This window comes from Mytilus galloprovincialis, chromosome 2 (assembly GCF_965363235.1).
Source record: "Mytilus galloprovincialis chromosome 2, xbMytGall1.hap1.1, whole genome shotgun sequence".
Taxonomy (NCBI): Eukaryota; Metazoa; Mollusca; class Bivalvia; order Mytilida; family Mytilidae; genus Mytilus; species Mytilus galloprovincialis.
The window spans coordinates 84,561,188-84,576,169 of NC_134839.1; the positions used below are offsets into that span (position 1 = coordinate 84,561,188).

Genomic DNA, 14,982 nt, shown 5'->3' on the forward strand with positions numbered 1-14,982 from the left:
TAAGATCTTTAACAGGTCGAGCAATTGATTCAAAACTCTTTGAGATAGGGGACTAGTAAGAGCTTTACATATTGTCTGGGACTTTTGTTAGTATACTTATCCCTGATATTATGGCTTTTGTTTGTAAGAATATGTTTAACCCTTAAAATCATTGAAGGGCCCTAATAATATTTATTTGTAGAGCCAGAAAACCCAAATTTGCTTCCAAAAAGCGGTGTTTTTATATGTTTTGCCTTTCGTCTGTTCGTCCGTCAGTCAATACGTCAGTTGATCAGTTAGTCATTTTCGTATCCTGATTCTAACTCAAATACTAAATATATCTGATTACGATCATGTATTACAATCATGTCCGAAAAAAGTCAGATCTAATGAGAGAAAGACCCCTCTTTATTTTGAGGTCACAAGGTCAAATATCAAGGTCACAGATACTGAAAATAGAGCAAATTTGCGCAGAAAAGATGTTTTCGAATGCTTTTAATTATTTACTCCATATTGGATATATGACGGACAATCCCTATTATTTTATCTCAGGTCACTTTTCCCGGGTCAAGGTAAAATGCACTTTCATCTTAAACTTCAATTTATGTCGAAAGTGCTGGGTTTTAACAGGAAAAGCATTAGTGTCAAAAAAGGCTCAGTTTTCAGATTTTTTTTTAAAATCAATTTCTAAATAAGTTTATGCATTTTATTTCTAAATTGTGTACTTTAAAGTTGAAAAAAAAAAATAAAGAATGATCACATAATTTTAAGAAAACATGCTATGCAAGTTTCGCGTTAATAGATAATTTCTGTATAAAATCATTTTAACTTTTGTCTTTATCAATTTTGTTGTATTTGTCCTGTCAATTTGTGTCCGTTTACTCTAAGAATTGCATTATGAACAAAGCTTGAAGATAACTTTAACACAGCGAAAAGTACCAGTCTCGATAAGGAATTCCCTCCCCCCCCCCCCCCCAAAAAAAAAGAGCAGAAAATGAACAAAAGGTTTCCTCACTGTTATCAAAAACAGACTAAAAATTAAATGTGCATGTGACCTTTTCCCTACTTTTATCATGATTTTCCTCCTTGATCCTTTCCAAATTTTTACTTTTAAACCGTAAACCTTTAATCAGAGACATATAATACATAAATTGTGTCTCTGCTTTTATTATCCTTTTCGGGGGTGGGTAGGGGTGGTATTAGATTCCTTTTCGGGAGGGGTATTAAATTGGCTGCTATTGCTCTCTCTCTCTACACTTTCTTTCAATTGTCTACAATAAACGAAGAGAAACAAGATAAAATACTATTCAATAGTTATTGAATTTGTAATTGAAATCTGAACAAGATAAAACCTGAATACATTTATAAGATGGGTAAATTATCAAAATTTCTCGGTGATTTATGTACACAAAAATATATCAAATTACATTCGAAACAATTTGAATTTATTTGGTTTTGAAAGATATTTTTTTACTATAAACCTTTGATATGCGTTTTGAAAGGACTTCGTCATCAAATTTTAGATAAACTAAAACTCCAACAAAATCTACCAAAAAACAAGTACATAGATCTAAAATCAACCAAAAATTCAAAGAGCGAGATATATTCTAATTGTCTTGTTCTGAATCTTTATCATGTATCTCAGAGTATGTATCTGTTATAATATATCAATTTACGATTTTGGAGAAGAAAAAAAATAGTTTAAAATTCATTTCGAAATTGAGCTCCCTGGGGTTTTTTTTAATAAATATTTTTTTTAATTTTAGAATATAAACGTATTTTATGTTTGATTAAACCCTGCAATATATTTTTATTCGTAATATTAGTAATATTAATGAAATTTAAAACTTTCTATAAATGTCTAACAAACCCCCAATCTTAAAAGGCCCCCTATCTTAATTTCCCCTAAATTGTCATCATTCTCTGCTTTTTGCTAGATGTTGCATATTTGAAAATTTCTAATTTCGGACAGTCATAAAACCTGTATAGTTAGCTACTGTGAGATTTAGAGTTGTACCGTTTTTTAATTCACAGCTTCACACCTTTTCTTTGAACTATTGCTATGTTAATTATTAAATTACAGGAACAGGTAAACAGAGCAATAAAATTATTATCAATTACAGTTTTCTAACGGTTGCCGCCACGCGACCGCAATAGGTGATCACGCCAGGTGTGTGATGATGATTGACAGGTGAGAGAGACATTTGATTGGATAATCGATTGATTTTCAGGTAGCATTTATTGACGATCATCAGATTTGTAAACATTAATTAATCTTTGATTGATCTTCAATCACGTATCAAAACTATCATCAGCAAGTTTGACCAGAATCACTTATAATCATTGTAAGTATGTTTGCACGTAAAATTATGTTCACTTTTATTCTTTAAAAAAATAATTATTTGTTTTATCATATTTATATTTCTGGAATCATGAATTAAATTAATATTAAACATCATAATTTACATATAAAAGTTTGAGAATAATTTATGATATTACTAAATATTAGAATACGAACACAAAATAAATTAAACGAAAAGAGGACATTAAAATATATATATATATAAGTATAAACATTGCATCCCAAAATAACATATTTTTTTTTGTCATTTCCATGTTAAAAAAAAAGATTAACATGAAAGGTGAATCATAGGTCAATTAAACGTCCTTTTTTAATGATCTTTGTAAAATATATTAATTTTAATAAACGTAAAAATTATCTATTTTTTACATTAAAACTAAACATCATGGAAGGGTATGATCAGTTTTAATTCCGTTATTCATAGTTTGACATGTTAAGATAACCCCTCACATCATTTTAATTTATATTAAACATGCCGGCTTCTGTTTGTCCATAAATAAATATCGCATATTAGCAGTGGCACTGTGCTGATATAACATCCAATTTATAATAAATATTTTATTTCTTTGTTTCAAATACAAATGTCTGTTAAACAAGGTTGATATGAAAGTATAAAGCAATGTTTGTTGAGAAAGCATCACTCAGCTTAATCCATCGGAGAAATATCAAATTTCTTACGCCCTAGTGAAAAACAACATGGCCGAAACTTTGTTGATGAGGATGTGACTCAAGTCTAGAAGAGGTACCTTTCAGGTTCTAATTATATTATGAATTAAACTTTATTATTTAACAATCATTTACTAAAATTGTTGTCTCATTTCCCCTGTTTCCCTGTTAATTTCAAAGAAAATTAAATTCTCAAAACTCATAAATTTATAATACGTAAATATTCCGCCAGGTGATAGTCGCAAATCAGTGATGACCTGAGATTAAGTCGGTGTTCTTTAAAAGCAAATTTTTTTTTAGAACAGTTGTGAAAATCAGCAAGATCAGGGTTCAACCAAAAAGCCGCATTTCAAACTTAGATTATTAAACACACCTTGCTTTACCTTTATCTGCAGCCCTGTTCAGGTGTGCTGGTTAAAAAGTCACACATTTCATTGCAGAGGTTGATTAATGGAAACAAAATATTACATGTTTAAGCAGAAAGCCATCGTATATATAAAATTTTAAGTGCTTTTACAATGTTTGCGCAATTTTTTTGGTCACTAGATTTACTCTCGAATTACCTGCAGTTAGCTGACACATAAGATTTTTTAACTTAGCTAAATTGAACTTCAGATGATATTCATTTTATTTTATTTTTTTTAATTTCATCCAGGCCGTTATATTATTGTATTATTCTTAAATTACTTTTTCTTCCTGTAAAAAAACCTGCATATAGGTGTCATCCTACGGGGTACCTGTGCAGGGGACATCTCGGGATGTTTTTCCCGGCAATGCATCTTGCTTGGCTATCAAATATTTCCAAAGCTTTGATTTGTCATCATTAAATGTAATATTGAAGATTCTTTAATTTACTTTTCTAATAATTAAAAAAAGACAAATTAAGTAGACCTGACCGGAAACTGTCATTTGATTTTGTAACAGTACATGCGCAATAATATTTACCAGGTTAGAAGTTGCTCAAATGAAAACATGGCAGATGTGATACACAGGTGCGGAAGACGAAAGCAGACCAACCCCAAGAGAAAAAATGGTAAGTCAACTTGAAAATATATTCTTATCTATTAATCAAGGCTTCAATGGTGCATTTTCTTCAATAAAATCAAAGTAAGACATAAGTTTAGTATCCCGGTGTAAGATTTCTTAGGTGTCTCTACCTTGCTGTACCTGACACTGAAAGTGATGCTGAGACAATTTTTTTTTGACGAAAAAGAAGAAGAATGAATTACAAATAAATACTCTACTACAACTTAATTGAGAAAATCATGTATTTAAACCTGAAATATAAAATTTTATTGCAAAGGTGTGATTTATAGGTGACCCTATAAATCGACATTTTGTCAGTGTTCGACTTCATCAACATCATAATATGATAAACTAAATCATGATGGCGGATCTTATCAGCTGTTTAGCCAAATGTGAAATGTCTTTACTTTTATGATATGTGTTATTATATAATGCCTTTATTTTTATTTATTGAAAAAATATATATGGAAGAATTGGTGAAAATAAACATAGGAACAATTTGTTAAACTTGATTTTTATTAAACTTAGAATTTTAATAATATGAATTCACTGTTTTAAGATCATTTATAACAACAACTTGTTCATTTTTGTTTGTTATTTTTGTTTGTTTGTTTGTTTATAATTAATTAAGTTAGTTTAAATTAGAAACAAAATGAAATAGAACAAACAGAAATTTATATTCGTATATCATGGGTGCAAAAAGTGGTAATAAAAATATTTTTGTTAACGCCCACTTATTTAGTCATATTAAACATTAGAGGAAACCTGGATGTTCAAGGTGTACATTGTCTAAAGGTAGAAAAATAATTTAGGTCATACTGAAAACATTTGACACAACATTATCTAAACTGATTACAGCCACATAGAAAAGTTTCAAATTTCAGAAATTGAGATAAATCCCATAGGTATATTCTAAATTGGTCTTGAGACTAAACACCTTGATACCAACAGGGGGAAAGAGCAAGCCTTTTTGAGAGTTTAACTGTTAACATAATGAGATGCTGAGCTTCATGAATAATTTTCAAACAAAGGAAAAAAGGAATTAGTGTCACAACAAAACTATATCCCTTTCCTTCACAACTGGTAGTAAACATTTCTCTGATTGACTTGATAAAATTGATTTATTTGATGAGTTTTAATGGTATACAGCATTTTGAAACCTTTTTAATATGAAAATATGTTTCATTGCATATAATATATGACTATAACCATTTATTTGGTACAGAGAATGTTAGGAAAAAATATTAACAGCTTCTTGGGACAGAAAATATAAGTCTGATTGTTGATGATGAAACCATTATACTTTATACATATAAATTTTTAAATCTGTGTATTGGTGTTTCACATCTATTTTTAATTTCTGGAAGTTTTCTTTAGTTTCAGACATTAATAAGTAGCAACTACTTTTTTTTTTTTTTTTTTTTTTATAAAGAATACATTATCAATTGGTTTAATAAACATAATTCTAAAATTCCCAAAAATCAGTTTCATATATAGATCATCCTTCTGTCTCTTTATATAACTTATTTTTGAACATCTGTCTCTGAAATAATGCCAGTGTACATGGTGTACCAAGTGATTTCACTTGTATTTAATTGTAGGTAATTTTGTCACATAATTTTTGTCCAGGTGTTGAAAGTCTTGAAGTTTTAGTTGGAAAATCTCTGGTAACATTATAACTTGGATCATTGGGAAATATATTTCATTGAACATAATTGAAACTCATTGATTTTTTTGAAATAGCTATATTTATTATTATTTCAATAATGAAAGAGCTAATTAATTCCAATAATTTGTTAGAAGACTAGTTGTTTTTTTTGAAATCCCTAATTCGTTCATGTATGTGAAAGTATGTAGAACCAGAAAAGTTTTAAAGTCTGTGAATAATTGAAAAATAGGAATGCATGATTGATATGACATCAAAATAAAAAGCCAATGTTCTGAAAAAGTAATCATCAAATCTCAATTCTAATCCAAAATAGAACATAAATTTTGTGAAGAACTTGATCATTTTGAGTCAGATAATGTAAAGTTGGCAGTTATTGGTCAATTTTAGCAAACATTTATAGATAACGTTTCTCCTTTTAATGTAAAGCATGATGAATTAGGAAAATTTCTATAGAGATCAATATTAGTTTATTCTACACACTTAATGTACAATAAAAATCAATTAATCGCTGGATTCTAACAGTCAGCAATGCTTGCAATTTATAATTTCTATCTTTTCTTAGTCTATTTTAATTATTGATACATCTCTTTAAGTTTTCAAATTTTTACCTCTAACTTGAAGAATTTGTTTATTTAACTTCAAAATATAATATTTTCGGGTCATAGCAATTTTTAGATTTAGCAGCAAAATTTTTTGATTTGTATTGGAAATTTTAGAATAATACAACAGGCTTCAAAAAAATGTTCTTTCCTAGATAGGAAGCACAAATCTTTTGTTTAGTAAGAATTCAAAGTACAGTGGTCTGAAGCAACTTGACGTTTTGAGATTTTCAAAAATTAAGTATATAAAAAAAACTCTTTTAGCAATAAAGCTTATTATGGTGGAATTTATTGAGGTGTAAACTTGACCAACTCACAATCTATATAAATGGTAAAGGACATTATGCTGAGATATTTTTATGTGAAAGGCCATACATCATATAACTCTGTTAATTCTGTTTATTACTTTTTATTAAAAAAAAAAAAGCCAGTTATAATATTATGTCTAGATCAAGTATTCCTTGAACTCTTACAGGACTATTGCCTGTGTAGATTTAACTCATACTCATGATGTCATCAATAAATAGTGCCATCACCTCAAGAAATTGATTTGTCCAGTTCTTGGGTTAACTTAAGTTATGTTAATTATTATACCCCCGCTTTAAAAAAGGGGGGTATACTGTTTTACCTCTGTCTGTCAGTCCGTCCGTCCGTCAGTCCGTCCGTCAGTCCGTCCATCAGTCCGTCCGTCAGTCAGTCCGTCCCATGAAACTTTCGTCACATTTTTCTCAGGAACTACACATCCACCCTTTCTGTAATTTGGTATCAACATTTATATATGGCAGCCATACCGTGTGATGCGTTTTCAGATTCATCACTTGACAACTTCCTGTTTACCGAACACTTGTCTGATTTTACACATGATAGCCAAGTTGAAAATTTTCGTCACATTTTTCTCAGGAACTACAATACAAGGATTTCTGAAATTTGGTTTCAGGATTTATATAAGTCAGCTATACCGTGTGATGCGTTTTCAGATTCATCACTCGACAACTTCCTGTTTACCGAACACTTGCATATTTTTACACTATTAATATTATCCACTTGCGGCGGGGGTATCATCAGTGAGCATGTGGCTCGCAGTTTCACTTGTTTTACATGCTTGTTCATATATGTTAACCACATATTGGATCATTCCTACACAAATTTCTTTATGAACCATTGTGTCCATTAAGACAAATTATTTATAGCCATTTGATATGTTGAACAGTAATAAAACAGCCAAATCTGCCTCAAATTCTCTTTCCATGGCTCAGTCAAAGTGAGTGTTGTTATCCTCAAACACAGGTATATTGGGTATCATTCCAGCAGCAAAGAGAGAATGGATTCTAGTTAGGGGTTACCTAGCTGGGTCACAGATAGTATTAATGATATTGAAAGATATTTCAGAGGTTTAGGTGTAATAAATTATTACTGGAGGTCTTTCGAAACATGTTGTCTTTGATTGTATAAAATTTTGAAGTTATTTCATAAAAAGTTAACCAAACATTCAGACTCACAGAACACATGATATTCCTATAAAAAGATAAAAAGCTTTTTGTGTACTATAACTAATTGTATGGAAATTATATAAAATTTTACAAACTCTGGTGGTGCAAAAAAAAAATTCTCATGCTGAAGCAATTAATTCAACAGAAGGCCAGGTTAAACTTCAGGTAAATCCGTAAATCTTTTGATCATACCACATCTTAGGGGTATTGTCTGCTTAATTCACCTGAAAATTATTGCCGCATTGTATGTAAATTTCTTTAATACTCATTTAAATAAATGCTTGATCTTGTAACCTCCCACTTAATACAGCAACTGATTATATTCAGCATAAATGAATTAGCATTTTTGCAAACAATGGTTTGTAACTACCTTTTGGTTGTATCATTATGATCCTGTGTAACTGACATTTGTTCTTTTCATTTGGAACAGATGAGATATTTTGAATAAAATGTCCACTTGAAAATTTTCAATAAATGATTGAAGTGAGGCAAGGTGAACCTGAAGTAATCAGTTTTAAATTTTCTTAACCCTCTCATGAACAATAGCAGAATTATTTTTTGCCTTTTGATCTACATTCAAAGCAGTAGCTGAATATTGAAAAAAAAGGCCTCACATCAGATGTCCCAACCCCATAATTTTCATCGTTAGTTTTAAGCCGTCTTTTAGTTATGGGTCTAAGTTACAGTCTTTAAAATAATAATAATGTCTTTGTAATGTAAATGTCTCATATAAATACAATAAAAAAGGATAAAAGTTTGTCGCGTGAAAAAAAGCGTGTTGGTCACACGACAAGATAATCTGCAGGTAAATTACTTACAAAATAATCACACCTGAGCTGTTTTGGACACAACCTCTTAAATTGACCTGTCATTCAGAACACCCAATGATTTACACCCCAAAAGATCACATTGTCATTTCATCATAATCTAACAGAATTTTTTGACAGTGTAATTAATGGTTAAAATAAAAAGAACAAGGATAAAATTGAGGTTTCTGGCTGCTACAGTTTGTTATTAAGTGTTTCTATCCCTGCTGTCTTAGACCAAAAGATAAACAGTAAAATAGGTTTTGCACCTGGCCATTCCTGAAAATGTAACAAACTGTTTTCTGTAAAATTTAACTTTAAAAAAAGAAAGGATATGCAGTAAACATAAGTATATATTTTAAGTAAACAAATAAAAAAAAACCTGGTGAGACATGGATTTTAATAGTACTGATTTATTATTAAAATCCTTGGCTCTAGTTATTGAAATCAAAATCCTGGTCTTAATAATGTTGTACTCAGAGAAATTCTGGTCCTATGAGATAGAAATAACAATAAATTTTGGATGCAGTTTTCTTTAAACAAATGGATACAGTAGATCACCCTGTCCAAGAACAATGAAGAGAAAACATAGATCTTTAATTTGTTGTTAACCAGTCGTTATTCTACTATTTTGATACTATTTCTGTTTATGTTGTATTTGAAAAAAAAAAAAAATGTTATAAAATTTATTATAATGCGTAGTCCTTATCTACACTTTCCCATTTCAAATTTTTATTTAAACATGAAGGATGATTTAATAAAATAACATTTTTTATGGACTTCTTTTTTTCTTGGTTTCTATTGATAATAAAGCAAAGAAATAAAAAATGAACAAAAGTTAAGTACTGCAATTTGTCAAGCAGTTAAAAATCCCATGAACCAACATTTTAAATATGATTAATATCATTTATGACATCTCTTTATGATTTATTGACCAGATTAACTGTAAATAATCAGGTAAAATCAGGTAAATTGTAACAATTACCTGAGATTACAACTATTTAATGCTATCATTGTAGAGCTGTTTTCTTTATTGATCAGATAATAGGGCTGAAAGCTTTTGTGTGATTGGTTGTCTTTCACTTCAGACAGGTGTATCATTGGTTGTTTATTTTACCTGTAAAAGGGCTGGTTCTGTTATGAGAATGTTCAGCTGTGAAATGTATAACTGTATAAACCAACCAACGAAAGAACGAACGAAACGAACGACTTCTTCACTGTTTTAATAGACCATACAGATGGGGTTTTTTAAAGTAAAAAAATTGTCAATATTTTTTTAGAAAATTTGTGAAGAATTGTTTATATTTAAAAGATGAATAACAATCAAAGAAGTTTTAAGTAGAATTTTCAGATCCTAGTACTCTTCTCAAAGATGCAATAGCTTAGCTGTGCAGATTTTTTTTCTGTGTAACAATCATCTGGAAATTTAAAATTGAGTTATTTTATTATATAACACATAGACAAAACAGAACCTGAACTACAAGAAAAGCATTTAGGCCAAATAAAAGTATTGTGTGGTTCCTGTTTCAACCTTAAAAAATATAGGGTTGGTAGGACAGCAATGAGGGGAAAAAAGTATGTGTTTATCAAGCTCAATTCTGAAATTATGCATGTCCCTTATGGAAGTTTTTCATTTTCTATATTTTATCATTGAACTCCACGAAAGTAGTATTGTTTGAAAAATATCCTAAGGCAGCAACCATTTGATTTTCTGGGGGGGGCTATGGATTTTTTTTCGGGTCAAAATTTGTAAGCATGGCTTAGGTTCAAAATAAATGTGTATGGCAAGTAAATCTCTTTTTCTTATAGATGTCTCACTGCCATAATAGTGCATGTTATTTCCAGTGTCCCACCTGACTTAATCCTTTCCCGCTTTCACGTTTAATTATTTGACTTGTACGTGTCACGTTTTAAAAAAATGTGCCAATCCTTTATGCTTAGACCCCAATGAGACCTGCTATCATACTGCACCCATGTTTTCCATATTCAGGGGCGGATCCAGCCATTTTAAAAAGGGGGATGTTTCCAGCTATATGTCCCCATTCAAATGCAGAGATTGTCCCTAAAAAGGGGGGTGGTCATTTGAAAATGAGGTAGTGTATGCAATTCCTCAATATTGAATGATTTAAATATATATCTTTTGTGATTTTGGTAGTGATTTAAAAGAAAGATGGAGAATTATTTCCTTTGTTTATATACAATTTTATGTAGTTTTTTTTATGCTTTGATTTCCAATGGCACCATAAAAGACAGTTAAAGTTATCTTATATCAAGAGAAAACTTTCCTTTACATTTATAAAAAATCCCAACGTATAAAACCATCTACTGAAGATTCATCATTGTAAACTAAAGAATTAACCTTTGAAAAGGGAAAGTATCATATGAGAACTGAATCATCAGTGTAGGTCTGGAACAGGAAATTTAAATCAGAATAAATTTCACCTGTTCACCTTTGTTATCTATAATAGTTATTAAAACTGATACAGGTGAATAAAGGTGGGCTATTGTTTAAATTTTGCATCAGGTGTAACTAGGGGGCTGTATCAAACTAGAAAGCTTTCATTCAAACAGCTCCAGTTACTCCAAGGGAATGAAATGCAACTGTTTCAGAATTCATATGATTTTAGTATTCTAAAATGGAAACTCCTCTTACAGTTTTTTATAGGTAAGATTTTTCAGAGTTTTAAGAAATGAAACTTATCTAATGTTTCTAAATAGTTGATTGATTAAAGTGTTTTCTGGTATAAAAATTATCATGTACAAAAACTGCACCATGCAATACTGTATAAAAAAGAAGATGTGGTATGATTGCCAATGAGACAACTATCCACAAAAGACCAAAATGACACAGAAATTAACAACTATAGGTCACCGTACGGCCTTCAACAATGAGCAAAGCCCATACCGCATAGTCAGCTATAAAAGGCCCCGATGAGACAATGTAAATTAATTCAAACGAGAAAACTAACGGCCTTATTTATGTACAAAAAAATGAACGAAAAACAAATATGTAACACATAAACAAACGACAATCACTGAATTACAGGCTTCTGACTTGGGACAGGCACATACATAAATAATGTGGCGGGGTTAAACATGTAAGCGGGATCCCAACCCTCCCCCTAACCTGGGACAGTGGTATAACAGTACAACATAAGAACGAACTATAAAAATCAGTTGAAAAAGGCTTAACTCATCAGAAGGACAAAAATATTAGTGGACGTGGCCCGGTACTTATACATCCCGACACAAAAAGACACAATGAACAGATCTGAGAGTACTCGCAGTTACCTGACAGCTAGTTCAAAGCCACTAACAACTAATAAAAAAATCATGCAACTAAGACTAAACTATCAATCCGTACACATCCAACATCCAATGGATTTAGTGTAAAGACGTCATAAACAGCCAGAGAAAAACATGACCTTGTGCAATGCCAAGTTACAGGTATCGACAGATTGTAGATCCATGAATATGTGTATGCATATAACATACTAGTAATATTTAGTTAGCTTTTAATTTACTGATAACAAAATCAATATTTATACCAATAAAAACAATATTCAATGATCTTATTACAGTGTTGAATAGGTACCCTTTTAGAATAAGTTTATTTAAAGGAGCGACAAGTTTACATGGATCATTTCTAAATTTCCGGGCACGGTTAACAACATTTCCGTAAAAATGAGGATGTGCTATCCCGTATGAAATAAGTTGGTTGGTTACAGGGTTGGTCTTCTAAAATCAAAGTTAATACATTAATCATTGATCTTCCTGGTCTAATTTTAGAAAAAAAAGATACATTTTGTTGACATTTTAAGTTTCTGAATCACTAGACCTTGCTGTGTTTTGAAACTTTCCTTTTGTTGAAAGGTACCAGATATGCAGTAAATTAAAATATTTACCTGTTGGAAAACAACACACCTTGAAAATCAATATCTTAATCTAATTAAGTTGTCAGATTAGGTTGATTCTGAGCTATGGTTCCTGATAAATTAAATCGTAAGCAGTGTCCTTTGTTCGACCTACATATGTTTATGAAGATGCTGGAGATGAAGTCAGAAACTTGAAAAATCAGATTGAAAACATAATAAATGTAGTTTTTTGTCCCCCTTAAACCAATCAAAGAAGGGTAGCATCATAATCTGTTAGTGACCTGTGGTCCACCTCCATGTTTGTCTGTCTTCTCTTCTGTCTGTCTATCAGAAACACACACTATACATAGCTACTGTCATCAGGTACCCCCACAGTTTTACTAAAGCCAATTTTTACTTTGAACAGCAATAACACATGAATTACACAAAGTTAAGCACCTTATGATTTAAGACAGATTATAAAATATTTTTTGTGAGGTTTCCAATGTATGTTGGAACTTAGTTATGTTGTTGTTCTATAGATTGAACAAAACGTGTCATTTTAGTTATGTTGTGGTTCTATAGATTGAACATAACGTGTTATTTTGTCATTCTCTGGTGTACCTTGTCTGTATCATAGACAGAGCTGCACTTTCTTGTTTCTTATTTCTTTCATTTTTGAGCCATGAACAACTCCATTATAAATTATAGAAATAAGCAGAAACCTACCATGGAGAAACAAACTCAAGTTACACAGCATTTATATATTCATCAAGTTATACCTCACGACAGGTTTAATCAGTGCTTTGAAAAAATAAAACAATTCTTTCGTCTCTGAATCATGTCTACTTTGGGAACTTCCATAATTTGCATTTAGATTGGTTGCACCTATGAAATTGATGAACTTCTCACATTTGAGAATATTTACATCTATGTGAAGTTCTAGGTGTTCTGAAAATAAGCACCATGAGACATAATGTTTGAGACATGAATTTTGGGCTTTTTATTTTACCCTGACTGTTGGTATCAAAATTGAGGTTTAAAGTGCAATCAACTTGTCTGTATTTTTGTTTGTCCAGCAATTATTTTTTACTCTCATTTACTATGCCTTTTAGAATAGGGGATTACCATTTGAAGGTTACAACTCAAATGAACAATTGTATGTATTGAAACTTTTTAATATGCCGTTGTTGAATTAGTTCTGTTTTTGTTGACAATAGGATATGATAACTTTTGTCGAGTCCAATAATGAACTTAAGTTGAACAGTTCTACTATATGTTTTCATAACCTTTTTCAGTTCTATATATTCTGTGAAGCTATTTGAACTTCAGCACAAATTCCTTGGAGAATTTCTTTTGTCTTCCAACCACCTGTAATTAGCTTAACTCTGTTGTCATTGATTTTAATCAAATTAGAATAAAAATAATGATGACATGATGAGAAAAGCACCTAGTGTTTTTATTACTCTCCTGGGAAGTTTTTCTGTGGTAGTGCTACCTGTTATTGGCTATACTCTGTAGAAATCCAGGTAATTTCTGTAAGTGATCCTGGTTAATGAGACTTCAGAGCTTTCTGCTGGAAATGACATGCTCAGGTGTAATTATTGTAAAATGACAAACGCAGGAAATTATTGAAATTGTTCATGCCATGATATTGTTTCCTTTTCCTTTTATTTATGTATCACCTAGTGAGCATACCTTGTCTACTACAATAGTTGTTCTAATAAAAAGTAAAATCAGAAATACAATGACTGAAGTATGACAAAAAGTGAATCCTTTAATTCACTATTTTAATGCGAATTTTTCAACAAGTGTTTATCTATCTTTCATGTATCTCTCAATATGGAGACATTTACCAATTAAAAATGCATTATAAGCTGCATGCCATCTGAAAAAAATTTTGAATATTTAAAATTTTTAGTTCCATTACATAAGATGGAAGAGTAAACCTTAGAGTCACGTATTCAGTCGCAGCAGCATCTTTGTATTAGTATAAAAGACATATATCATAAGCTTTATAAACAATTTTTTTTCTGCAATTCAGTAGTAGAATCTTGTTCTGATTCCCATGACGGATTTAAATATTTCTTGGGAATCCGATCCAGATATTACTCACCCACCATATTGCCCTCGGAATTACTCCTTGGGTATAGGAATCGGGGGGGGGGGGGGGGGGCATTATTGTTCAGTCTGTGTGTCTGTTTATTTGTTTGTCTTTCTATCTGTCCGTCTGTCCTGCATCAGGTTAAAGTTTTTGGTCAAGGTTGTTTTTGTTTCAACTTGAAACTTAGTATACATGTTCCCTATGATATGATCTTTCTCATTTAAATGCAGAATTAGAGTTTAACATAGAAAATGATAGTGCTAGTGAGGAGGCATCTGAGTACTATGGACACCTTTAAACTTGAACTTGAAATGGAATACTTATAGTTGCAAAAAAAGAGAGAGCTGAAAGTGTGTAAAAGGTGAATTTATTAGAACATTTGTGTCATCATTATACTCATCAATCTCCTATACATATCAATGACAGG

General features: G+C 30.9%; 1 protein-coding gene across 2 annotated transcripts in view; it reads left to right on the forward strand.

Annotated features, from left to right (window-relative positions):
• The first annotated feature begins 2,254 nt into the window (after window positions 1-2,254).
• LOC143064655 (zinc finger E-box-binding homeobox protein zag-1-like) overlaps window positions 2,255-14,982 on the forward strand; it is a 42,528-nt gene continuing 29,800 nt past the window's right edge. The window contains exons 1-2 of one of the 2 annotated variants that reach the window (XM_076237632.1): window positions 2,255-2,324; window positions 3,956-4,040. In XM_076237632.1, coding sequence (XP_076093747.1) covers window positions 3,980-4,040 — 61 coding nt within the window. In that variant the 5' untranslated portion in view covers window positions 2,255-2,324; window positions 3,956-3,979. The remainder of the gene's footprint in view (window positions 2,325-3,955; window positions 4,041-14,982) is intronic. The other variant, XM_076237631.1, reaches the window with a different exon arrangement.